This window comes from Eptesicus fuscus, chromosome 15 (assembly GCF_027574615.1).
Source record: "Eptesicus fuscus isolate TK198812 chromosome 15, DD_ASM_mEF_20220401, whole genome shotgun sequence".
In the NCBI taxonomy this organism is placed as follows: Eukaryota; Metazoa; Chordata; class Mammalia; order Chiroptera; family Vespertilionidae; genus Eptesicus; species Eptesicus fuscus.
Genome location: NC_072487.1, coordinates 50,142,243 through 50,168,709, shown reverse-complemented (window position 1 = coordinate 50,168,709; position 26,467 = coordinate 50,142,243). Strand labels below are relative to the sequence as shown.

At 39.7% G+C, this 26,467-nt stretch overlaps 1 protein-coding gene across 1 annotated transcript in view; it reads right to left on the bottom strand.

Annotated features, from left to right (window-relative positions):
• The window catches only part of LOC103286612 (phospholipid-transporting ATPase FetA-like), a 56,467-nt gene that overhangs the window by 9,574 nt on the left and 20,426 nt on the right, over positions 1-26,467 (bottom strand). The window contains exons 11-20 of the mRNA XM_008142162.3: positions 17,620-17,816; positions 15,207-15,415; positions 13,315-13,358; positions 10,880-11,045; positions 8,447-8,635; positions 7,721-7,836; positions 3,375-3,539; positions 1,966-2,077; positions 680-785; positions 148-295 (exon numbers count right to left, since the gene is read on the bottom strand). Of these exons, the coding sequence (XP_008140384.3) occupies positions 148-295; positions 680-785; positions 1,966-2,077; positions 3,375-3,539; positions 7,721-7,836; positions 8,447-8,635; positions 10,880-11,045; positions 13,315-13,358; positions 15,207-15,415; positions 17,620-17,816 (1,452 nt within the window). The remainder of the gene's footprint in view (positions 1-147; positions 296-679; positions 786-1,965; positions 2,078-3,374; positions 3,540-7,720; positions 7,837-8,446; positions 8,636-10,879; positions 11,046-13,314; positions 13,359-15,206; positions 15,416-17,619; positions 17,817-26,467) is intronic.

The window sequence follows — 26,467 nt, the reverse complement described above, 5'->3', positions numbered from 1 at the left end:
TTGGGAAAGGTGTTTGTCAGGCAAGGGCACTTGAAAGGAGGGGGAATGGGGTGACTCATGGGTCTTGAAATTTCCCTGAAGTGGGCTGGACCTAGGAGAAAAGTTCCTTGGAGGAAGAGAACAGAGCTGTAGTTCTGTGTTGCCCACCAGACTGTAGCCATTGATGATCAAGCCATAGTTGCCACTGGGCTCCTCCTCAGGTATCCTGACAGGCTTTTTGGGCTTCGTGGCGAGGTACCTGTTTATTGGGTCTGATTCCTGTAGAGACTCAGGTTTCATCTTGTATAATGCTGACCTGAAAACCAAGAGGAGTGGTCAGTGTCTGACCTGAAGCCCCAGAACTTAGGAAGGAAAATGTACCCCAGAGTGAAAGTGGGCAAAATGGACATAGAGCCTCTGAAAAGCACCAGCCAGGATGTCCGACTTGAGACCTGCCACTGCCTTAGGTCCCTGACCATTCACACACCACACTTCACCTCCCCACCCTACCCCCACACTCCAACCTCTTGAACCCTAATGCTTATTCACAAAATTCTCTCAAGTATTTTAGGTTTTTTGTTTTACCCCCTCCTCCATTTCTCTTCTATTCCTTCTGGTGGTGTGGGGGTCTTACTAGGTGAAGAGGTGGGTGGGAACTCTTGTGTTCAGGGATGGGCTGTGGCAGCTCTCTCATCTATACCTGAGTTCTTTCTCAACAGTCTCATTATCCATGCCTTCCACAAAAAGCAGCCCATCCATTTCATCCTCAAAGATGTTAGAGGCATAGGCAATGTTCACAGCAGTCTCTGCAGGGAAGGGGGAACACAGGTCACACTTTCACCGGAACAGGGTGTTTTCACAGTATATAGTTACACGGACACTAACAGTAGGCGACCGAGCCCGTTCGTCCACATTTGCCATGGATGCAAAGTGCATTTTTCACAAGTCAGTGAAGACCATATTCAAACATGGTCAGACAGAAGACTGTCTACTTGGTAGAGGCTTGTGAGTTATTTCTTGATAACTAGAATTATTCTGGCTTAGCCTTCTCTACAAAGCCTTCCTGTTTCTTAAAGCAATTTCAGTTTGTATCCACTTCTGCAGGCAATCAGGATGTATTTCCTTGAATAGAACTATGCACATTTCTATGCTGGATTTTATGAGAGACTGAGATGTTTAGGCTGTAGTCTTTCCTTTACATCAAGAAATCTGAAATTCAGAATAAATTTATACTAAGGAAAAAAAAAGTCCTGAACCTTGGATGAAAGTGGTATTAATAGTCAGAGGAGAGTTGCAATTGTCAGAAAAACTTTCTTGGAAAAGGCTTTGAGGATGAATAAGACTTGTCTAGGGGAAGAAAAACATTTCAAATGGGGACACAACTCAAACAGAGGCTCTACAGGAGAAATTAGTTTGTTTTGGGACATACTGGAGGGAATGGTTGCATTAGGATGGAGATAAGGATGTGTAGGCAATAGGTTATCAAGGTCTGCAGGGCCAGACAGTAGAGTCCACCTACCATGTAGAGTCACTGCAGGGACATGAGCAGCGGAGTAACATAAAAGCAGAGTGTTTTAGGTTGTTTGTAGGTTATACTAAAATGAATAAGGGCTAGAAACAGAGAGAAGTTTCAGCCAGCAGGGGGACAAAGGCCCAACTAGGGTGGTGACAGCGCCAAGAGGATTTTCAGAGGAACTGATGAGACATGGTGAGAGAATGAATCTTTGGGACAACAGAGAGGGTATAGTCAAAGACAACTCTAGGATTTTTAGGTTGTGAGCTCCTCGATGACAGACATCTGTATCCTCTGCCTAATACAGTAACCAGCATTTAGTATGTAGTTAGCAAATTGTATGTAAGACTGGAATTGTCCTAATGGACTTGACCTGGGTTATAAGGTATTTTTCAAATAAATGAATAAGAAAAGGAAGAAGTGGCTAAGGTGGATAGGGAACATGATTGGTCAGGTGAGGTACTCCCCTTTACCTTGCTTATCTCCAGTTAAAACCCAGATTTTAATTTTGGCTTTGTTCAGCATTTTGATTGTCTGAGGTACTTCATCTTGCAGCTTATCTTCTATGGCTGTGGCCCCTAAGAGCTTCGGACAGAGATAGCAACAAGTGAGGAAAAAGGAGAGTCACAGCATTTAGTGCTACCCAACAATTCAACGGGCACTTCAGCATCCTCTGTAGTAAGTTGGCCCTGTCCTGGCATGAGGAACCCAATAATATAAAACTCAGCACACTCTACCTCTCAACAGATGGAGCTTTTCAACCACACACTGAAATCAAATTTGGAAACAGACTATTAGGGACCAAGAGGGAAAAGACTTGCTCAAGTCATACATGATGCTGTGTGCCACTTCTAAACCATTTGTTTCTCAACATACTTTCACTTCTCTCTGGATTCACAGCATGCTTCCTGCCTTTGGTCTCCAAAAGCTGTGGGTTCCAGATAAAGGACCCCCTACATCCCATTCCAATTTTTATTTCAACCCTACAAGAGCTTGGATGGACCTCTTTTGTTTGTACCTACTACAGCCCTCTAAGGTTTTTAAGGCCTTTACCCATGAAAAGGGAAAGAGCTATATTAAAAGCTTCTGGTCCTCAAATGCTTCTCTGTCTCATGTCCTTTAAGTCTCTCCTTACTTGCGCTGTTCCAGCCACCCTAGCTGTCTTGCTGTTCATTTAACAAGATAAGCCTGCTCCTGTTTCAGGATCTTTGTTCTTGCCATTTCTTCTGTCAAATTAATCCCAAAGAGACCTGCTTGGCTTGCCTGGCATACAGGAGGAATTTAATAAATATGCCAAATGAATGAGAGAATATTTTTGTCTTAAGTCTTCCATCAATTAGTTCTGGACTATATAATCTGTGCTTTATTCAGATCCTGATTTCTCCCAGATGACTTAGCTTCTGTGAGCAAATTTGGGATAAGAAATATTGCCAGAGTCTTACTTGGTTTGGCTCAATGGATAGAGTGTAGGCCTGCGGACTGAAGGGTCCCGGGTTCGATTCTGGTTAAGGGCACGTACCTTGGTTGCAGGCTCCTGGCCCTGGCAACCAATCGATGTGGCTCTTTCACATCAGTGTTTCTCTCTGTCTCTCCCTCTCCCTTTCACTCTCTCTAAAAATCAATGGAAAAAATATCCTTGGGTGAGGATTAAAAAAGAAAAGAAACATTGCCAGAAAGATGAAATTTATAACTAGTGCATTTTTCATTATTTATGGATTTCAAAGATCCAGGATATTCTGAATTAGCTTGGATTCAGTATCCAGTATCCAGAGAGAGCCTGAAGCTACTGCTTTGCTGGCAGCCACTCTCAGAGCCCTCGCTCAGTTGGCTGACCACCATCCCCCATCGTGCCCGTGTCTGTCCCTGGCTTCTTCCCACTAACCGTCAAGTCCTTTTCAATCTCTTCATAGACACTTGATATTTTACTTTCCCGGTCCTCTAAAGACAAGGACACTTCACTGTGTTTCCTGTACCAGGTATGGAAGAACGACTTGTCCAGTTCTCGATAGGCCACCATGAGGGTGCGAAGGCCTTCACTGGCAAATTCCTGGAAGACATGTATGTGCACTGAGTGGACCTGGGCTGGGTTGGGGCTAAGTCCAGGGAGCGGCAACTGACTCCACAGGCCCTGTCTATCTGCAAAATAGGGTTTAATAGTTAGTACCATGGGCAAGTACCTACCCTAACCAGAAAGCAACTGCTGAGCTTTCTCAGCAAAATGTCTTTAAGGACTGAGCCAGCAGAGTTGGGGGCAAAGTTTGAGAGTACTGACAGAAGGTTTTAGCTTCCATCTGTAATTAGTTAATTTGCAGTGCGACCATAGGAGAAACCAAGTCTTCTAGATTTATTTCCTGTAAAATTCAGCCCATAAAGAGAAGTTAATGATGTCTACAATATGCAAATGAAGGGAGTAAAAAGAAAAAAGTTCTTATAAAAAAAGTCGTTATAAAAAGGTATTTCTATTTTTGACAAGCATACATTCATTTTATTTTCCTGTCTCTGACTTCCTTCATTAAGCATTCAATGAACATCTCAAATAGCACACATATTACATATTTGTCTACAGCTGGTTGACTCAGCAGTGTTAGTGAGGCCACTGCTGAAATGCTTTCTGGGTGAGCTAGCATCTTTTTACTCCATGGCCACTGAGATATATCCTAACCATAGCTGGCTGTCTTACAGAAGTATAGTCCTGGTCACAAGGAGGGCTGGGTGAGAATGTGGGTGGTTTAGGGTAGAACTCAACTGAGGGTGGGTCAGAAGCAGATTTTGTGTACTGAGAATTGCACATGAATAACAATTCTACATGATCACTGTTATAGCGAGCTTCAAAACAATTCACTTTTGCATTATAAGAACAAAGAGAAATAGAATTTATCATCTTGATATTTTGCTCTTAGTTCCCTGTGTAACTCCCAGTGCTTGATGTTAGCTGTCAGGTGAAATTAACATAAGGCAGTATATGTAAGGAATGCCATTTTTTAAATCTCTGTACTGTTGGCAGGTGAAGCTATGAAACAGAGGCTGAGAGAAGATCTTAGAAACTTCTTAAGAAGAAAAAAATATGGCAGAAACTGATTTTGCATGGGATACTGATAACAGGAGTTGGCAAGCTTAACAATACACTGACAAGTTATTTTTAAAAAATATATATTTTTTATTGATTTCAGAGAAAAAGGGAGGGAGGGAGGGAAAGGAAGGGAGAGAGGGAGAGAGAGAGAGAGAGAGAGAGAGAGAGAGAGAGAGAGAGAGAGAGAGAGAGAGAGAGAGAGGAATATCAATGATGAGAAAGACTCATTGATCAGCTGCCTCCTGCACACCCCCCACTGGGGATCAAGCCCACAACCTGGGCATGTGCCCTTGACTGGAATCAAACCCAGCTTGGCCATCCCACACAGCCAGACGCCACCAGGAAGCACAGAAATGCCAAAGCCCCAATGGAACCGGTTGCGAAACAGACCCCAGTTCTCATACTGGAGCAGAAACAAGAAAACAGTGGCACCTGTTGGACCTCAGCTGGGACTGTGCCCGCAGGCCTGTCTGCAGGGTTCCTGCACCCTGGCCGTGGCCCAAAGGCCAAGGAAGCTCTGCAAGCCTTGATTCTGGAGTTACAGATCTTAGCAAGTAGGAAGGTGCACAAAGGTGGAGTCGAAAATAGCAAGGTTAGACTGTGAGTGAGTGTGTGCATTTATACACATATATGCCCATTTCCCCCAGTCTTTTTCTGAGCTGTTTGAGAGCATGCTCTACACATGACAGGATGCCTGGATACTCCCCTGTGTATTTACCAAAAGCAGACACTCCTACATAACAATTCTCCACCCAACCACGAGAGGAAATCTCCATTCAAATGGTATTAAGGTTCAATCCACAGACCCTATTTGAATTCTGACAACTGTGTCAACAATATTCCCCACTCCCCACCCCCAGGATCCCATCCACATAGGATGGGTCCTCTGTCATTCCTGTCCCTGACAGTTTTTCAGTTTTAATTAAAAAATCATAGACTTTTGCCAAAACCGATTTGGCTCAGTGTATAGAGCATCGGCCTGCGGAATGAAGGGTCCCAGGTTCGATTCCGGTCAAGGGCATGTACCTTTGTTGTGGGCACGTCCCCAGTGGGGGGTGTGCAGGAGGCAGCTGATCGATGTTTCTCTCTCATCGATGTTTCTAACTCTCTATCCCTCTCTCTTCCTCTCTGTAAAAAATCAATAAAATAGCCGAGACCGGTTTGGCTCAGTGGATAGAGCGTCGGCCTGCGGACTCAAGGGTCCCAGGTTCGATTCCGGTCAAGGGCATGTACCTTGGTTGCGGGCACATCCCCAGTGGGGGGTGTGCAGGAGGCAGCTGATCGATGTTTCTCTCTCATCGATGTTTCTAACTCTCTATCCCTCTCTCTTCCTCTCTGTAAAAAATCAATAAAATATATTTAAAAAAAATCAATAAAATATATTTAAAAAAATCATAGACTTTTGCCCTAAAAAAATTAAAAAAATAAATAAATAAAGACAGACCCACTGGCGCTCTGAGTTAGGAGCCAGAGGTCCCGGATTGCAAGAGGGATATCTGACTGCCAGTTTAGGCCCAATCCCACAGGGCCTAAACTGGCAGTCGGACATCCCCTGAGAGATCCCAGATTGGAGAGGGTGCAGGCCGGGCTGAGGGATCCTCCCTGGCCCTGCACGAATTTCATGCACCAGGCCACTAGTTTTATAGTGGCCTGGTGCATGAAATATAAATAAAATCATACAACATGTGGCCTTTTGTGACTGGCTTCTTGCACAATGCTTTCAAGGTTCATTCACATTGTAGCATGTATGAGTATGCCATCCCCACCCCTTTTTTTTTTTTTTAAATCCTCATCTGAGGACATATATATTGATTTTAGAGGGAGAGGAAGGGAGAGAGAAAGAAACAATGGGAGAGAAACATCAATTGGTTGCCTCCTGTACATACCCTGACCAGGGATCAAACCTGCAACTTTTCAGGGTATGTAACAATGCTCCAACCAACTGAGAGACACAATTGCCAGGGTGCTGTCATTTCTTTTTGTGCCTGAATAATTCATTGTATGAATACACCACATTTTGTTTATCCATTCATCCATTGATGGGCATTTGGGTTGTTTCTACTTTTTTGCTATTGTGAATAATGCTGCTATGAACATTTGTGTATAAGTTTCTATGTGGATGTATATTTTTATTTCTCTTGGAAATATGCCTAGCCGGGAATTGCTGAGTCATATATTACTCAACACCTAATATTATCCAGAACTGCCAGACTGTTTTCCAAAATGGCTCCATTATTTTATATTCCCATAAGCAATGTATGAAGGTTAAAATTTCTCTATGTCCTTGTCAATACTTACTATTGTCTGGTCATCTTTGTTATTTTAGCTACCCCAGTGATGTAAAGTAGTATCTTATGGTTTTGATTTGTATTTTTTTGATGGCTAATGACACTAAATATCTTTCATGTGCTTATTGGCCATTTGTTCAGACTTCTGACTATGTGTTAAATATAGAGTCAAGCGAAAATGGCCCAAATAGCATGTTCTCTAATATATTTCCTCTTTAAATATTTTTTTCTGATCTACCTCTTCCTCATCCCATTCCATGTCCTATTCCCCCAACCCTCTATATATCCAGGTATAAGGGTAGAAACCCCAGAGAATAAGGATTTAGCTTTCCTTCGCAGTGCCAGCACACTGGAGCCACTCTCTGATATATCTCAAATCCAAGAAGTTGGATATGGAGTGGGGTAGGTAGAGGGGAGGTAGATTCTAATTCTGTAGTCAACAGAGGATGGTATAAAACAGTCCCCTAAACAGCTCAGGCCTGGTGATTTCTGCTTCGTGCCCTAAAAACAATCTAATCTCATCATGGCTGGTGGGATGGGGCCTCCCATACCAGCAGACCTATTCTGAAGCAAATTATAGGTCTGACGATGAGACCTCCAAAGCCAGGAATTAGAACTATTCTGATTGTGGTAAGTGGTCCCACCGACATAATCCTTGTTATGCTCCTGAGATCCTGTGCCTCCAACTCCTTGACAATGTGGTCAGTGATAATCCCACAGATTGAGGTAGTTTTTATTCTTCCATCAATTAAAGAGACACAGACACCAATATACACCCATATAGAAATATGACAGAGGGACACATGTGGACACATATCCAGGTACACAGAACCACCCTCAGCTTCCCTCCCCTACAACCTACACACTTACATCTAAATGTTCCATGGTCACATCTTTGAGGGGTGTACAGGATGGAAGAAGCAGCTGACAAAGGATGGTGTCTGCTCCCTTGCAGAACAACATTATCCGATCTTCAGGTGTCCTCACTAAGAATAAGCAAACCAAGCAAAGTAACCATATAGGCCCACTGTTAGAAGAACTTGTCTGGGCCACTGAGGGATAGCAGGTAAGTGATGTGGTGAAGGTTGGTGAGAATGAGAGAGCACTTTATGAAATCAGTTCTTCCATGGGTTAAATATCACCTATGGAAGACTGATGCAGATGCACATTTAGCTTCTCAAGTCTGAGTTCCATACCAAGGCTCACACCTAGTAAGTACCAAGGATGAAGAATGACCCAAACTAATTGAGCAAAAGATAGTATAAATTTCCCCTATATTTCTGCCCCCATCTCTTACTCCAGGTTAAGTCTTTATAGATTTATTCTGTTTTTATCTTAGCTTTAAGGGTTTTTACAAGGCACTACTCAGGAACACTAAAGAAGGGCCCCTACATATGGTAGCAAGCCCCCTTTGTGTTTAAATATAAAGATACGTAACAGAGAAAGTGGAAATGGCTGTGCGTTAGTATTTGAGGCATGGTACCTGTGAGAAGGCATGTGAGTGGGAGAAAACATGTATGTGTAAAGAGAAAGTCAATGTGTAAAAGTATATGAAAGACAAATAAGGAGAGAGGACCTAGTGGGAGGGGCACCTACCAATAACAGACATCCTCTTGCGCACATTGCTGAAGTCCAAAATAGCCAGCAGATGGTAGACTTTGGTTTTTCCCATTTCGACTACCGTGATTGTCTCAGGCGAACGGGAACGCAACACAAAGCCAAAGTTCCTGGCAGCAGTAACCAAGGCACCTTCATCTGGGGACTGAGCCTGGTATACCAGCTCACCTGGCAGGAGAGGAGAGAGCAGCGAAAGCCCACAGAGAGGTGCAACTGAAGTCCACCCAGAAGTGACACTGTCTTCCAAAGGGTTTACATAAAGACGGTGCCCAAGAGGGGACATTTTTCTTTAAAAATTCCTCATAGTTTGGCCCTAAACGGCCAGGTTGTATAGAACAAGTCAAATTGTTTTCTTTCCAATATTTTCAACTCATTTCACAGACCTGAGTTAGTATTACAGAGGTACATGGTACATGCAACATATGCAGATGAACAAAGACATAGGTAGTTATTTTCCACCTTTAGTGGATAAAGATGGCTTAGGGGGCTTGTTAAAAATGCAAGTTCCTTGGCCTACCCAAACTTACTAATCCAGACTCACAAAATCTCAGAGGAGGGCCCAAGAAATAGAATTTTCAACAGATCTCCTCTGTGAGTTTCATTCAGATGGTCCTGCATAAAGTGCTCCTGTATAAGACTGGCCAAACTTTAAATAAATACTGCTAAATGGTAATAATATTGATGGTTTAATAAACAATTAAAAAATATATATGAATGAGTATTGTCATCTTTGAAACTCTCATCTTGACTAGCTAAATGACTTACTTTGTCCAATCAGTCTTTCAATCTGATATTACTCAAGACATTTCTTGAGTTCCTCTTTTAGTTCCTCTTTCACTACAACCTGAGATATATTTTGGATTATTTATCTTCTGAAGGACAACTTAATTTTTAAAAACAGTTATTAAGCCCTGACCGGTTTGGCTCAGTGGATAGAGCGTTGGCCTGCGGACTCAAGGGTGCCAGGTTCAATTCTGGTCAAGGGCATGTATCTTGGTTGCGGACACATCCGCAGTAAGGAGTGTGCAGGAGGCGGCTGATAGATGTTTCTCTCTCATCGATGTCTCTAACTCTCTATCCCTCTCCCTTCCTCCCTGTAAAAAAATCAATAAAATATATATTTAGAAAAAACAAAAAAGTTATTAATAATCAGAGTCTTATACTTGTGAATGAGGTAGGTGGGGAGTATAATTTTAGGTCAGCCATAAGGTATATCTCTGGGACAATAAGACTATTTTCTACTGTATTTCTTTGTCATTCAAGGTATAGTAAACAAAGTCCAAATATGCTCCAAGCAATAGCAGCTTTTGTAATGTGAGGCCTGGGGAGGTGGGGTGGGAGCTCATGGGGTCAGGAGACGTGAAATTTGGGTTCCTATCTCATCTCTGCCATTCTTATGGGATTTTAGGAAAGTCCTTTAATTTCTTTTAGCTTCAGTTTCCTTGAAAACTGGGTTCATTTTTCATTTTTTGCTTACCTCAGAGGGCCGTTGTAAAGATTGTAGGAGATAATATAAATGAAAACAATTTATAAAACTGTAAAGTAATCAAGTAGAAGTATTATATAAAGAGTATATTAACTTTAAAGGATGTGATTTATTCAGTTGCTTAAGTTCTTTTTTGTTAAGAAAAAAAGTCTTCTTAATTTATAACTGGTCATTTCTCATTTTTTCTAAAAAAGGTTTGGATAAATTCCTGGATAATATAGTTATACAGGGTGAAGCAAAAGTAGGTTTATAGTTGTTTGTGTAGAAAATAATACAATAATAAATGATAATACAAGAATAAACTGTGTTTCACATATCCACATCTACTGTTGCCCCACCCTGTATTTCATTACTAAAGAAACTAGGATATGTGGGGATTCCTTTAAATTATGAAGTAACAAAAGGACAATTCTATTCACCTTTCAGGAAGTCTTGTCAGAGACAGTGGGACTGATCTTGGGGATAATTCAGATGGACTCTATGACAGAATATCACCTAGTCTCAACATTAGAAGCTCCCTAAATAGCAACAAGTCTGACCTCTATCCAATGGTTGAATCTTCTTTAAGACCAAGAGATTGTTTTCTACTTGAATATCTCCAGTGACTAAGAGCTCACTACTTATCTTGACTATCCATTCAATCCCTGGCCCCGGTTGGGGTGCATGTAGATGGCAATTAATTTATGTCTCTCTCTTACCTCTCTCTCTCTCTCTCTCTCTCTCTCCCCCCCGCCCCCCACTTCCCTCCCACTCATATAAAAGCAATGGAAAAAATATCTTCAGGTGAGGATTAAAAATAATAATAATAAACATTAAAAAAGAAAGTTCTTTCTTAGACTAAGAAAGATAACGAACCACCCCCACCTCCAACCAGCCTAGACTCTATGACATATTCTCAGTTCGTGAGGCCTCGGGCCCCTTCTCACCTTCCACTTTCTCCTCTGCCATGACAGTGTGACACAATGCGAGTGAGCGAAAAAACAAGTGCACCCAAGGATCTCGCTTTTTTACTGCATCCACCAACGTCTTGTCATAAAATGCAAACTTAGGATCAGCCAGTTTGTTGTAGCCGAAGTTGACCTTTTCTGTTTTCTGGAACACATAAGCCAGAACAAACTTCTCAGCAGCAGCTTGACACTTTGTAAAAGGTCAATTTGGGAGCAATTTCTGTAACGTGATAAGAACTTTTAGGAAGATGGGAAGAGAAAAGCAAGATGACTGGTTTCTAAGGCCTTTTTAGCTCTGACCTGGACTACCCATTCATTTGGGCCAGAAAAAATTCATCCCACAGGAGACAAGCTGAGCACTGCTTGGCAGACGCTTCTTACTCCCTTTCTCCCTCAGCTACCACGAATGATCAATGGCCAGCTTCAGTCTTTACTCTTCCAAGTCCCAAAATCCATGATAATCAAACCTGAGGACAGGAGGGGGTAACTGCGCTCTATTAGTAAATGGTATCTGAAAAAAGTGTTGTCTGTAGCTGTCCTCTGCCTGATTTGGGGAGCTGGGAATAGAACTGAGTTCTGATATCACTATGGTATTAGGTCAGTGATATCACTGTGTTACATTATTCTGATTTAACTCCACAAGGAGGCTAGAGGAGAATACTGCAAGATACAGGCAAGGCTGCATTGCAAGGACTCTTCAGTACATGCCACTTGTTCCAGATTTCACTTTAAACCATTTTACTTGACCTGCCAGCATATCTGACTCCTTTCTGCTTCTAATCCGCATGGTCTTTGACTTTGCCTCAGTCTTTGGACTTAATATTAATTACCATTTTCCTGGCTATGACCTTGGCTCCTATAGATAGACATGCCTCTCATTCTCCATTTCAGCTAGGCTGCTGGTAGCCACCTTGGGTAAACATCTTTTTCTTATCTTTTTTTTCTGGTTTAATTTGACTCTGAGGTTCTTTTATCCCCCGGAGTGTGATATTAACAGATTTCTCTAGTCCATACTAGAACTCTCAAGGATATTTCTCCAGTTCTTTATAGTTGTGGTACTACTTGGGCTGGGATCCAATATGTCAAATACAGACACAGTTGTCCTGCTGATGCTCTGCTGGGGTAAGAGGAGTTTGTAGTGAGCTATATGGGCTTTTTTCTATATCCCATATAGAAAGAGTTTTGTCATTGCAGTAAGGAAGTATAGTCAGGTCCAATGCCAAGCCCTAGACCTGGCCAACTACAGTTATAACTCTGGGAAGTTTGTGGGTTCAGTAATTTAAGATAAATCATTACATAGCATCCCCTGAGGCTTTTCTAGAATTGGGTTCTTGTACTGGCACATTCTTTAAAATTAGAAGCTGGTGTGTGAGGAGAGATAAACTGAAGAGGGAGGCATGAGGCTGATCTGCATTAATATGTGAACAGGCAGTTCACAAAATAACTTTAAATGGGCAATAAAGTGATCGGGAAGGAAAATAAACATAAAAATAGTTCAACCTGATTATTAATCAAAGAAAGGTAAATTAAATGAGATATCATTTTTCATCAATTAAATTTCTAAATATTAAAACACTGTTAATAGCCAGTATTGACAAAGATAGGGGACAAATGGATTTTCATATATTATATTTTGATGTCATCTATCTGAAGGGCAATATGGTAATATTAAATGCAATAAAAATGTGGCTACCCTTTGATCAACCAATTTCACTTCTAAGACTTTATTCCAAGGACATACTTATCAGAAGAGGAGACAGAAATGTGTGTATTGGGTGCTTACCACAATGCTATTTATAATATCAAAACAAAATGGAACAAAAATAGGTCTTGGTTAAATGAAGGAATATCAATACAATTGGATACAACGCTCATTCAAAATGACGATGACATGGAAAGAGGACCACAATATAGTGTTAAGTGAGTAGAAAGAGGCTGAAAATAGCCTGTATGCTATGATTCTTTTCTCCTTCCCTCCCTTTCTCTCTTTCTTCTTATCTATCTATCTATCTATCTATCTATCTATCAATCTATCATATTTAGGTTTATATGTATGTGTATATATACATAGGAAAAGCATATGTTACATTGGTTACCTAAACAGGATTAAATGATTTTAACTTTCTTCTTCAGAGATTTCTGTATTGTTTGAATTTTTTTTAAGTGAGCGCAGATTTTTTTTTTTAACAGAAACAACCCCCCCACCAATAAAGCCATTTTCATTTTAAAACACAAACCCAAATCTCCTCAAATAAACATAGGTCATTTATATAATGCTTTCTGATATTATGGGGCCAATAAAAGCTTTAATATTTCAGGGACTAAGGGCCTCCCAACTTGTGTTAAGATGCCACCGTGTACCAAGGCCTCTCTCAGCTCCCATATGCATTTCACAGGGAACTGTAATCACTCACCTCAGAGACTTCCACCCTCTGTCCATACATGTCATAGACAGTACCTGTTAGCAAGTAAAAAGAGCAGAGACTTGACAAGGGTTTTAAAGAAAAGTTTAACGTTTTTTTGTGGTAAAATATATATAACATAAAATATGCCATTTTAAACACTTCTAGTGTACAATTCAGTGGCATAAATTACATTCATAATGCTGTGCAACTATCACCATTATATATCCAAAACTTTTTCAGCATCCTACACAGAATCTCTCCATTCTTCCCTATTCCCAGACCTTGGTAACTTCTAATGTATTTTCTATACATTTGCCTATTCTATAGATTCCAAAGAATCATACAATATTTTCTTTTGTGTCTGGCTTATTTCATTTAGCATAATGTTTTAAAGAACATCCATGTTGTAGCATGTGTCAGAACTTCATTACCTTTTTTTATCACTGACTTCACTTTTTATGACTAACATTCCATTGTATGGATATGCCACAATTTGTTTTCCATTCATCTGTTGATGCACACAGGAATTGTTTCTACTATTGGGCTATTATGCATAGTACTGCAATGAACACTAACATATATCTATCTGCTTGAATTCTGTTGTCAACTTTTTGGAGTACACACCTAGGAATGAAGTGACCGGGTTACATGGTAATTTAAAGAAGGATTTTTAAAAAGCTTTTTTTTTTTTTCTTTTTTTCTTTTTTTCCTTTTGATTCTATTATCCTAGACTTGCAGTCAAGCTGCCTGGAACCCACTCAGGCCACCTAGTCCTCAGTGCTACAGTAAGCTTCCTTCCTCAAGCCCACGGTAAGAAGAAGGTATCTGCTTGGGTCCCAACTCTTTTCCCTTAAGTGAGAGTGAGGGGAGGCTGGAGGTTAGTCACTGGATCTATGAGAGACTTCATACCTCAGGAAGCTCTCCAATCAGAAAAGTTACCTAGGAGAGATCTGAAAATAGAGCTAGAATGTTTAGGATCTAGGTCAGTCGATAGTACAGACAGAATGGGGGTGGGAGGCATTCTGAGGCCAAGCACAGAAACACCTATGATCCTTTTCAACCTTATCTAGTAATGGTATGGTCTTACAATAAGCCAGAGAATAAGATCCTCACCCAAATCAATTCATCCAAAAATAAACCTTGTTTGACAGGGGTAATAGGAAATATTAGAGTGCTAGCTTTCTTTTAAATGAAAAAAATTTAATTATTTTTTAGTTGAGGAGAAATTCATGTAACACACAAATAATCATTTCAAAGTGTACAATTCAGGGGCATTTAGTGCATTCACAATATTGTGTACCTACCACATCTCTCTAGTTTCAAAGTTTTTTCATCATCCCAGAAGACATCCCACAGGCTCTAGCTTTTTAGGTGTGATTGCCTATCTCTGCTAGTTAGTGCACTGGGCATGAATGTTCACACACATGAGGCCTTAATACTATAACAAAAACAAGCTTATGATTAAGGTATGAAATAAACGAGGTATGGGGCATGGAAGATACTGAGCAAACTCTGACTACACTTTGAAGGCTTCTCTCAAGACTGTTTATTGGCCTGAGGGAGAATCCGAAATTAGTAGCTACAGTAATATGCTGGTTTCTCTATCTGATTTAATATGAGAGTGAACTGACATTCCAAGACATCAGAAATTCCTTGGGACAGAGATTAAGTTTGTATATCTTGATATTTCCAAAGTCTAACATGATAGTTTGCATCTACAAGGTACTAATTAAATACTTTTGAATAGAACTGAATGGGCTAAGTGATCTTTACATTTTATCTAGTGAATAGAGAAGGCTATGAGAATAAGAGGCAAATGTGAATTTAGAGCTTGATTATTCTTGAAAACAATCTGCAAAGTAGTTCTCCAGGACTCAGGAAAAGCAAGAAGACATGCATACCATATAGTGTCCCATGGATAGAACACTTGTTGAAAACCATGATGTTCTTAGTCAGGGTCCCTGTTTTGTCTGAGAACAGGTATTTGACCTGGCCGAGCTCCTCATTAAGAGTGGTGGTACACGCCTGTGCTGGTGTGTTCTTTGGCGCATAAAACATCTTCTGATCCCAGTTGATATAGAAACTGTTGCCCAATCTTATTATCTCAACACTAAGGAGAAAGCAAGAAAAGAAGGGTCCTGGATCAGAGTAGGACAAACAAATACATTATCCTGGTTTCCTTACCAGTCCTGTGGTAGGCCAGGGCCAGCATCTGAAAATCATATCAGAGTGTCTTCCTTGGGAACTTACAATCAATCTTGGATCACAGGACCCTTGCTACCAGCCAACCCATTGTCATTCTGAGTTTGACCATTATCACACAAAGCATTACCATCTGGGTCCAGAGATACCTGATTACTTTTGCTGGGGCATTTCCCTTTTCACTCTTTCTTCTTCCAAAACATACCTAGGAAAAGTCACAAATGTTGAACTTCTGCAGTAATGCAAGGCCTGCAAGAGCTAACTTATAAAAGGCTGCCCAGGCTTAATTAGATGATTATTGTTGCTGTCATGTAAATCCATTGTTGGGAGAGAGAGAAAGAAACTTGAAACACTCAGAGCTTTGTTGTTTCAGAAGAAGATGGGAAGGATCAATGAAAACCAGAAACAGCTTATAGGAGCTGACCCTCTGATAAATTTCCAGGCAGAAACAACCTAACTATAGGGTAGCTTCTCCCCCTAATCGCCTTCTTTTCATTTTATCTGACTTTTCCCTACTGCCTTTGTCACATTCAGAGGTAACAGAGAGGATATGAGAATAAAGAGAAAAATAAGATGCCTTAAAGATTCTTTATGGTTAACATAAAGCATCTTCATTTTAAAACAGTGAAAATTATCAAGGTACCTTCTTCCTATGATCATTCATACTTAATATGGGTTAGATTGCTTCATTAGCAACCCTGTCTGAGGTGCATTGAGCAACATGGATTTTTTTGTTTGTTTGTTTGAGGGAGGAGGTGCTCAGACCCACATTTTTTATTCTCTTCATTTGTTGTCACCCCCACTTCCTTCACCACACCGGCCATAAATAGCAGCCACAATCTCTCTAAACAGAAACATTTAATCTCATTATTTCTTTCCTTAGAAAGATCTTTGCTGCTTTTAGGATAAAATCCAAACTCCTTGGCTTGACAATTAAGTATTTCCTGGATCTGATCCTAAACTACCATCTAACATCTTAGTTTAGATTGTTCACTGTTCTACGACCAGATCAAACTTTAAAAAAATCTCCAAAACTTTGTATATGCTGATATTTCTGCTTGCAATATTCTTTTCCTATTTTCTGCTTGGTGAATTTTATTCTTTTCTCAATTATGAATTTATTACCTTTTTCTGTAAACACCTAAGCCTTTCTAGGCAGAACTAATCCATTCCTTTTCAAGGCTCTCATAGCATTCACATACGTATTACTATTATATAATTTTTTATATTGTACCATAATTATTTATCTAAGTATCTGTTTCCATGGCTATGCTGTAAGTTTATTTAAAGGGCTGCCTTGTTGTTAATGTTTCTTTCTCTAGCATCTAATACAGTATGTGGCTCATAGTAAGTGTTCAACAAATATTTGTAATTTAACAAGATAATTTAATTATGTAGGATGCTTTTCAGGTTGGAATGCCACAGTGCAGGTTTTAGGAAATCTGGAAAGAAGGATGAGAAAATGTTTGAGATGTGTGTATGTGAGAGGAAACGTTGAAAATAGAAAAAAGGAAATCAGAGTAAATACTTTTAACTGTTTCAATTTTTGTCCACGGTACTAATGAAAAGGGGAGAGGAGACAGCCTTCTTCTTCTCTTCTCCAACTTTTAGGAAGCAGAACTTAGGTCACAATTACATCTATCTACCATTTCTCACATTGTTTCTATAGGAAACGGATTCTGAGTTTTGAATGACTGATTCAAATGAATCAGTTATTCACACTGCTAATGAATGTTTGGATTCTATCTCATTGATAAACTAGGGGCTGCCTGGTTTATGCTTTAGCATCACACAATTTGTGTGTATTTTTTTCTAGTTATTTCATGTGCTTGTATGTCTAATTCAGTCACTTACATTATAAGTTATTTGAGGGCAGGACAAATTTCTTTTTGTATAACCCACATAGTATCTAGCACAGTATTCTGGACATAGAAAACATTTCTGCAACCTCTAGATGATTCTCAGAGTGTTTTGTACACCAGGCACTGTGGAAAGTAGTGGGTTAAAGAGCACACAGTCTATGCTTTCTAAAAGTTCACACTGTAGTTGGGGAGTTCATCAGGGATTATGAGTCAGTTCCTCCTATAACCCAAAGTGATCAAAGAAGCCTACCTGACATAGAGTGAAATAGGCACCATGGTGTTGAGAATAATGAAGTAGGACCAGAATATGAGGATGGCAGACACAAACGATGAAGAGACATAGTCTTTCCATGGCAGAATATCCTGGAAGTAGTAGCCTCTCTTGCTCTCCCAAATGCTATGCCCAATTGCTAGGATAAAACACATGCAGCCTAAAAACAGGAAAATCTAGAAAACAAAAACGAAAAGAATTAACATTTCATCCAAGGCATATGCTACTTCAGTTCTGCCCTTTGAAGCCTTATATCTCAACAAAGTTCCTCTCTCTTCTTGAAGGGTGGGGGAGCTTATGGGGAAAGTGCTGTAGGTGGTAGTATTCAGGAGAAAGCCCAGCAGGAGCTATCCTTGGGGTTTTGAAGGGATATGATATATTAAATAATATTTAACATTTAATTACTAAAATATATTAAATAATAGTTAAGTGCCAGGAACTGTGCTAAGTACTTTACATATATTATTTTATTTAATATTTATAATACCCCTCTTTTAATAATAGATGAGGAACTTGATATTAAGAGTGGGAAACTATTTTGCCTAAAGTCATTTAGCAAACCTATCTAGGAGAGATAGGTCTGAACCAGTTCAAGAACCCAACCTCCAAATCACTCCATTATTGAAGTGAGATGCTGCTTTAACAAAAGTCTAAAATGTGGGGCACTGGCTTAACAGCTGGGATTAGGTAGGTGGTAAGATACTGTTATAAAAGGCTTAAATATGGCAATCACATTAATAAAGACTTTGGTAAAACTTGAAGACAGACCTGCTGAGCCTTATAGCTTCTAAGGAAGGTGGCTAGAAAGAATTAGAATACTAGTGTGTGTTGACTGCCTTTGACAAGGTACCAAAGAAAGAGCTGAACTAGGGAAATAATTGGCCAATTTATAAGCAGAAATAAAAAAAAAGAGGGAGAAATTTGGGTCATCAAAGGATTGAAAAAGCCTATTACTTTTAGAAAGTAAAGAGGAAGAGGTAAGATTATGATCTTAAACACACAAGTCCCAATAATTCTTTCTAATTGAATTTTGCCTGGAGGCAAAGTTGAGATTAAAGATGATACCTTCTTACCCAAGAGTATTGTTCCAGATAACAGCAATTTTCATGCCATTAAGTTAAGAGAGAAAGGCATGGAGGAGCATGGAAGCAAAGAAATACGATAAATCTGAGAACTATGTTTAGAAAAGAACTTTGGTGAGAGGAGATAACACCCAGATCTCCTTTACAAGGCCAACATTACCCTGATACCAAATCCAGACAAGGACACTACAAGAAAAGAAAGCTACAGGCCACTATTCCTGATGAACATAGATGCAAAACTTCTCAACAAAATAGTAACAAAGCAAATTCAACAGCACATTAAAGAATCATATATCATGACCAAGTGGGAATTAGACATTACTGAAAGAAACTGAAGAAAACGCAAATATATGTAAAGATATCCCATGTTCATAGATTGGAAGTGTTAATATTGTTAAAATGTCCATACTACTCAAAGCTATCTATAGATTCAATGAAATCCCCATCAAGGTTATAATTTTTACAGAAATAGAAAACCAATCCTAAAATGTGTATGGAACCATGAAAGACTCAAAATAGCCAAGGCAATCTTGACAAAGAAAAACAGAGCATTACAACTTCCCGAGTTCAAACTGTATTACAAAGCTATAGTAATCAAAACAGTATGGCACTGGCACAAAAACAACACTTCTACCCCCTACCCTGGCCGACCTGGCTCAATGTTTAGAGTGTCAGCTCACATACAGAAGGGTCGCAGCTTTTTAAAAATATATATTTTTATTGATTTCAGAGAGGAAGGGAGAGGGAGAGAGAGAGAAACATTGACGAGAGAGATCGGTGCCTCCTGCACACCTCCCACTGAAGATGGAGCCTGCAACCTGGGCATGTGCCCTTGACTGGAATCGAACCTGGGACCCTTCAGTCCACAGGCCAATGCTCTATCTACTGAGCCAAACCAGCAGGGGCAAGGGTTGCAGTTTTGATTCCTGGTCTAGGGCATACACCTGGGTTGCAGGTTCAATCCCTAGCCTCATTTGTGGGGAGGCAACCAATCAATCTGTCTCTCATATTTCTCTCTCTCTCTCTTTCCTCTCCCTCCTCTCCCTCCCTTCTACTCCTCTAAAAAGCAATGAAAAAAATATATTCAGGTGAGGATTAACAACAACAAAAAGAGATATTTATACCCCCATGTTCATTGCAGCATTATTTACAATAGCCAAGACATGAAAACAGCTGTGGCAGGTTTAGCTCAGTGGATAGAGTGTCAGTTTGTGGACTGAAGGGTCACAGGTTTGATTCTGGTCAAGGCACATGCCTGGTTTGCAGGCTTGATCCCCAGTAGGGGGTGTGCAGGAGGCAGCCAATCAATGATTCTCTCTCATCATTGATGTTTCTATCTCTCTCCCTCCCTTCCTTTCTGAAATCAATAAAAATATATTTTTTAAAAAGACATGCGAACAATCTAAGTGTCTATCAACAGATGAATGAATAAATAAAATGTGGTATTATATATACACATATAATGGAATATTATTCAGCTATAAAAGAAGTAAATTCTGCCATTTGTGACAACATAGATAAACCATGAGGGCATTATGCTATGTGAAATAAATCAGACAAAGACAAATACTGTAAAACTTCACTTATCTATGAAATCTAAAAAATGTAAACTCATAAAAACAGAGAGCAGATTGGTAGATACCAGAGGCCAGGGCTAGTTGAGGGGGAATGGGTGAAGGTAGTAAAAGGGTACAAACTTTTATTTATAAGTTTTAGGAATGTAATGTACAGTATGCTGACTACAATTAACAATCATTATATATTTGAAAATTGCTAAAAGAGTAGATCTTAAAAGTTCTTATCACACAAAAAATCATAATTTTGATGTGTTAGCTGACCTTACTATGATAATCATTTCACAATATATACATATATAAAATCATTATGTGGTATACCTTAAACTTACACAATGTTATATGTCAATTATCTACACTAATAAAAGAGAAACATGCAAATTGACCATCACTCTGCTACGCACACCAGCCAATAAGGAGGGAATATGCAAATTAGAAGGACAAGGATGGTGGCCGTCCAGCTGCTCCAGGCGCGGAGTGGCAGGGTGGGGCAGGACGCCTGCTATGAGAGGAAGGGCCGGGGATGAAGGGATCTACAGGAGCGGCACTCCGGCCACAGCGAAGATAAAGACTGCAGACTTCAGATCTGCAGCGAAGATGAAGATGGCAGACTCCAGCTGGAGTCCGCAGCAAAGATGAAGACAGCAGTCTGCAGTGAAGATGGCAGACTTTGGCCAGAGTCTGCAGCAAAGCAGCGAAGATAAAGATGGCAGGCTCCGGCCAGAGCGAAGGCCTGGGTCCCAGGTGCCAGAGGAAAACCAGTGCTGGAAGCCAAGGGAAGGAAGGCCTATTGCACAAATCTCTTCATGCAATGGGTCTCTTGTCATAATGATAAAAGAGGCGTCACGACCAAAACGACAAAACCATCAGTCACTATGAGGTGCATGGAGCACCTCTCGGGCCCTCCCCTGTAGCAAGGCTGGTGGCCGGTGGGCGGGTAGATGGCTGGCAGGAGGGTGCGATGAGGCAGGCCCGGCTGCGAGCACGGCAGGTGGGTGGGTGGAGCCACGCAATTGTGCGTGCTGGGCCTCTAGTATCTTAATAAAGCTGAAAAAGTTAAAGTTATATAAATGAAATAATACAGTATACTAGTGGCCTGGTGCACAGATTCGTGCACATTGAAAGGAAATTAATAAGAAGAAATATTTTAACCTTTTGCACTCGATGTCGAGTGTGACTTGACACGGTTAGCATCGGTAGCAGCTCTTTTTATACTCTTTGAATGTATCAATAATTTGAAATATAAAAAAATCCAAATAAATAAACTCCAGTTTTTTATTCTACTGCTGTGCTTTGTAAAATCTGGGGTATTTAAAAAATTAAATCCCGAGTAGAATAAAGGAATGGAGAAAAAAGCAAGCAAGTGCAAAGGGTTAATATCCCTACTCGCCCTTTCTCTATAATAGAAGTGCCAACCAAATTCACAATGGACAATGATAGATCAAAATACACGCATGCCAGTGAGAGCTTTATATGTATTGTGCATGCGTGAGTCAACGTTTATTTTTAAATTGCGCATCATATGTACCAGCTGGTCGGTTGGACAAACATATGGTCCGTCACTTAGCCTTTTATATACAGGTACTCTTTTCTTGTCTGGCTTCTTTCACTCAGCAATTGCTGATTTCTTTTTATTGCTGAGTAGTATTCTATTGTATGGATATCACACAATTTGTTCATTAATTTATTTTTTATTGGACATTTGGGTATTTCCAGCTTTTGACTATTACAAACAAAACTGCACTGAACATTTGTGTACCAGATTTTGCATGGACATTTGTTTTTATTTCCTTTGTAAATATCTAGGAGTGAAATTGCTGAGTCCTATAATAAATTTATATTTAACTTTTTAAGAAACTACCAAGCGGGTCCTGGCCAGGTGGCTCAGATGATTGGAGTGTTGTGGGTTCAACCTCTGTCAGGGCACATAAGAGAAGCAACGAATGAATGCATAAATAAGTGGATCAACAAATCGATGTTTCTCTTTCCCCCTTCCTCTCTCTCTCAAATCAATTTTTAAAAAAAGAAACTATCAAACATTTTCCAAATTGGTTATACAATTTTATATTCTACCAGCATTACATGCTCTCATGCCTCTAGAGGATATACGAATGACATTGTGAACATGTCTAAGTCTATTGAATGATCTTCAAACCTGTGCCCTTTGGCACAAAGTGTGACGATCTGAAAATAACCCATGCCCACTGCTATGTGATCAGAGGTCTCATTTTTTAAAAATATTTTATTGATTTTTTAAAGAGAGGAAGGGAGAGGGATAGAGAGTTAGAAACATCGATGAGAGAGAAACATCGATCAGCTGCCTCCGGCACATCCTCCACTGGGGATGTGCCCGCAACCAAAGTACATGCCCTTGACCGGAATCGAACCTGGGACCCTTCAGTCCGCAGGCCAATGCTCTATCCACTGAGCCAAACCGGCTAAGGCCAGAGGTCTCATCTTTTAATCACTTATGGAAAGTATTTGAAGACAAGAGTAGAAAGGCAGGAGGAGCAGGTCTAACTGGGAGCATTCTCAGAAAATGAAATTTTAAAAAACGTTTTATTATAAAAAATTTCAAATACATATTAAGGTATATAAATAATACAATAAGCCCTGGTCAGGTAGCTCAGCTGGTTAGAGCATTGTCCTGCTGCAACAAGGTTGTGGGTTGGATTCCCAGTCATGTCACATACAAGAAGCAACAATTCATACAATGAATGAATAAATTGATGTTTTTCTCTCTCCCTTTCTCAAATCAATAAATAAATAAGATTAAAATTTTAATAAATAGTACAATAAACCCCTATGTATCCCTTTACCCAATTTCAATAATTATTACCTCATGGACAGTCTTATTTTAGCCAATCCTCTTTTTCTCCTGCCCTCCTTTTTGTTTTAAGCAAATTTATTACATTATATAACTTTATCTGTAAACAGTTTAATATATACCTTTAAAGGATATTATTTAAAGACATAACTACATAAAAATTAGCAATAAATCCTTGAAATCATTTAATACATGAGATTTGAGAGATGGGTGATGGATGGGGAGAACAAAACAGAGGAGGATTGAGATAAAACGGAAGAAAATCTGCTTTTATTCCGAGCTTAATGCAGATTCATACTGAGTAGTTCAGCTCTTTGAGATAAAGGTCTCTCTAAGAGACCTTTACAGCCCTTCCTTCTCAATCTTACTCCCACTTCCTCATCCTTCTCTCTCTTTAAAAAAATTTTTTTAAATTGATTTCAGAGAGGAAGGGTGAGGGAGAGAGAGATAGAAACATCAACGATGAGAGAAAATCACTGATCAGCTGCTTCTTATATGCCCCCTACTGGGAATAGAGCTTGCAACCCAGGTATGTGCCCTGACCGGAATTGAACATTGATCTCCTGGTTCATGGGTTGACACTCAACCACTGAGCCACACTACTGGCCAGGTTCATCCTCCTCTTCATTGAGTCTTAAGAAAGCAAGGGTATCCTCATGGTGCATATCAAAACCCAGTGATGAATTCTACTGGCTTTGCCTTCCTTTTTGGATAGTCTATGTGGCCAATATGAAATCTGAGACTATATTCCTCTACCTGCCACTTTGTTAGGCCTACTTCATCAGCTCCATTGGGAAAAAATGGGGAAGGTAAAATGATTAGGACAAATTATTATATTTATAAATATTAATTTATTTATAATTTATTTATTATACATTATTAGGATAAATAATTTTAAACCCTCCAAAGCTGTAGAAGATTATAAGGTGACTTTAACACCTTTGCTCCATCCCTATTGCTTGGGTAACAATTACCCATAGTTTCCAGAGATGTGCCCTGTCTCCATTGTTAGACTATGAGTTCCCCAGAACCAGATCTTTCTGCTCAGATTAGGCCACTAGAAAGGAAAAGCACCACTATCAGACCAAGCCCCAGAGGGCAGGGCTTCCCCATCAGCATGAGGCCCCGCAGGGGTAGGATACATTCTGCTCTTCCCTCATTCCTTCAGCTTTTCCTGCTATCCTGAAGCTTTCTAAACCCTCGTAGATGTTCTGAGTTTCTTACTGTGATGGAGTTTATTGGTACTTATCTCTTAGTGTTTCATTTTGCTCCCTTCCTATAGGAAGAAACAAGAATGGCCAGTCAGACCCCAGAAGTGCAGATAGCCTCTCACTTAGCAAAAAGTGGTTCCAGCAAAAGCTGAAATTACACTCAGTTTTGTCACTCTTGACAAAGGTGACTAAAGCCATCACTGTCACAGTGAGGCTCCCAGGCTTCACAGGCAGGCTGTAAAAAGAAAGTACTCCTTATCTCTTTGGCCTTTCACATCTGTGCTTTTTTCATTGTGCCTTACCCCAGAAGTATATCCTAAATTTCTGGCATCATTCTAATTTCAACCACTCTGCTTCTTTGCCCCACAAATACGCTCCTACTTAACAGACTAGGGTGCAGGAAAGCATTATCACTGTGAGCTGTGGTCACTGGGGAGAGGTAAAGGGGTCAAACCCCACTTAGCTGTGGGTTCATCAGGAAGCCGCTTTGCTAAACATGCTTCTGGTGTCTGCCAGATTTCCCCCTAAGAAACATTTCCAAAAAATGGGGAAAAGTGTTTAAATCAGGAAGGTTTACTGCTTCAGCTTTGAGAAATGTGAGTGTATTATATCTAACTACATGTACAATGTCCTAGCAAAAATTCCACATAAACAAAACTGCTAAGCTGTTAAGAACCTAGCTAATTAGAGGACATATCTTCATTTAATAACCATTCCAAGATATTTCCTGAGCTCTACTTTATGCAAGGCACTCCCAGGAACATGGAGATGAGTATGACACATTTTCTGCCTTAGAGGCTCATTAATTTGGTAGCTCAGATATTCACTATTTCCAAAAATGCAACAAATAAAAATGAGGTTCCTAGTATGTGTCAGACACAGCTCTGGGGACTGAGAACACAGTGGTGACAAAAGACAAGTCCTTACTCTCAGAGAGTTTATAATCGTGTGGAGACAGGTGGACCGCAGAAGCGTTAAGAAATGGGAAAACATAATGTAATTAGTGGTAAGTGCTGTGAGGAAAATAAAAGTTTAATAGATTAGAGAAGATGTTGGGTGGAGGTGGCTACTTTACTTATTTTTTATTTCATTAAAAATTTATTTTTGGACCTCACAAATGGGTACATTCCCAAACAGTAGCAATACAGAGTATTTTAAAACATCTTAATATTTCTTTCTCTTCAACATTCCACCTTTGCTTTGCTTCCTATAAACAATATACTAGATTAAAGCAACAATACTTAACCCCAAGTTCAATGCTTAGTACTTTTAATTATCTATTTTGAGCACATAATAAAGTAGAGGCAATCAATTTTCTTGAGCATGTTATTTCCATTCAGAGCTTAGCAATGACTTTAGCTTCACATTTTTCTGTCACAAATTATATAACCAAATGGCTTAAGTAACTAAAATCATAAAACTATTTTTAAGCTAAGTCAATCATATGTATAAAGTTAATATAAAATAACAATTATACCGGTACACATTTGTTTTGCACCCTGCTAGAAATATGCCAAAATAACCAGTTTTATTAAAGCATGAAGTCCCTAGGGCAAAGGAAGGAGGAGTCGTATCATAAGAAATTATTAGTATCTTTCTGGTACTCCTGGTAGATAAATTGGAGGCACCTGGTTTGGCCTGCCATTCAAAAAAGTACTTATCTTGCCCAGCCAGCATGCTTCAGTGGTTGAGTGTCGGCCTAAGAATCAGGAGGTCACGGTTTGATCGTCAGGGCACATGCCGGAGTTGCGGGCTTGATCTTCAATGTAGGGCATGTAGGAGGCAGCTGACCAATGATTCTCTCTCATCAGTGATGTTTCTATCTCTCTCTCCCTCTCCCCTCCTCTCTCTTAAATCAATAAAAATATATTTAAAAATATATAAAAATAAAAAAGTATTTACCTCATATATTCTATCTCTTTGTCTTTTTGTTTTATGGTCTAGGATAGTTCTTGGACTCTTTATTTCAGCCCATTTATTGGCTTTTTAATTTCAGCAATTTTTACTTTTCAAAATTCTTTTCTGTTGTTCACTGATTGCTTCCCCCCACCCTTATTTTTAGCAAACTATTCTTTTTTTTTTTTTAAATCCTCACCCAAGTACATTTTTCCATTAATTTTTAGAGAGAGAGTA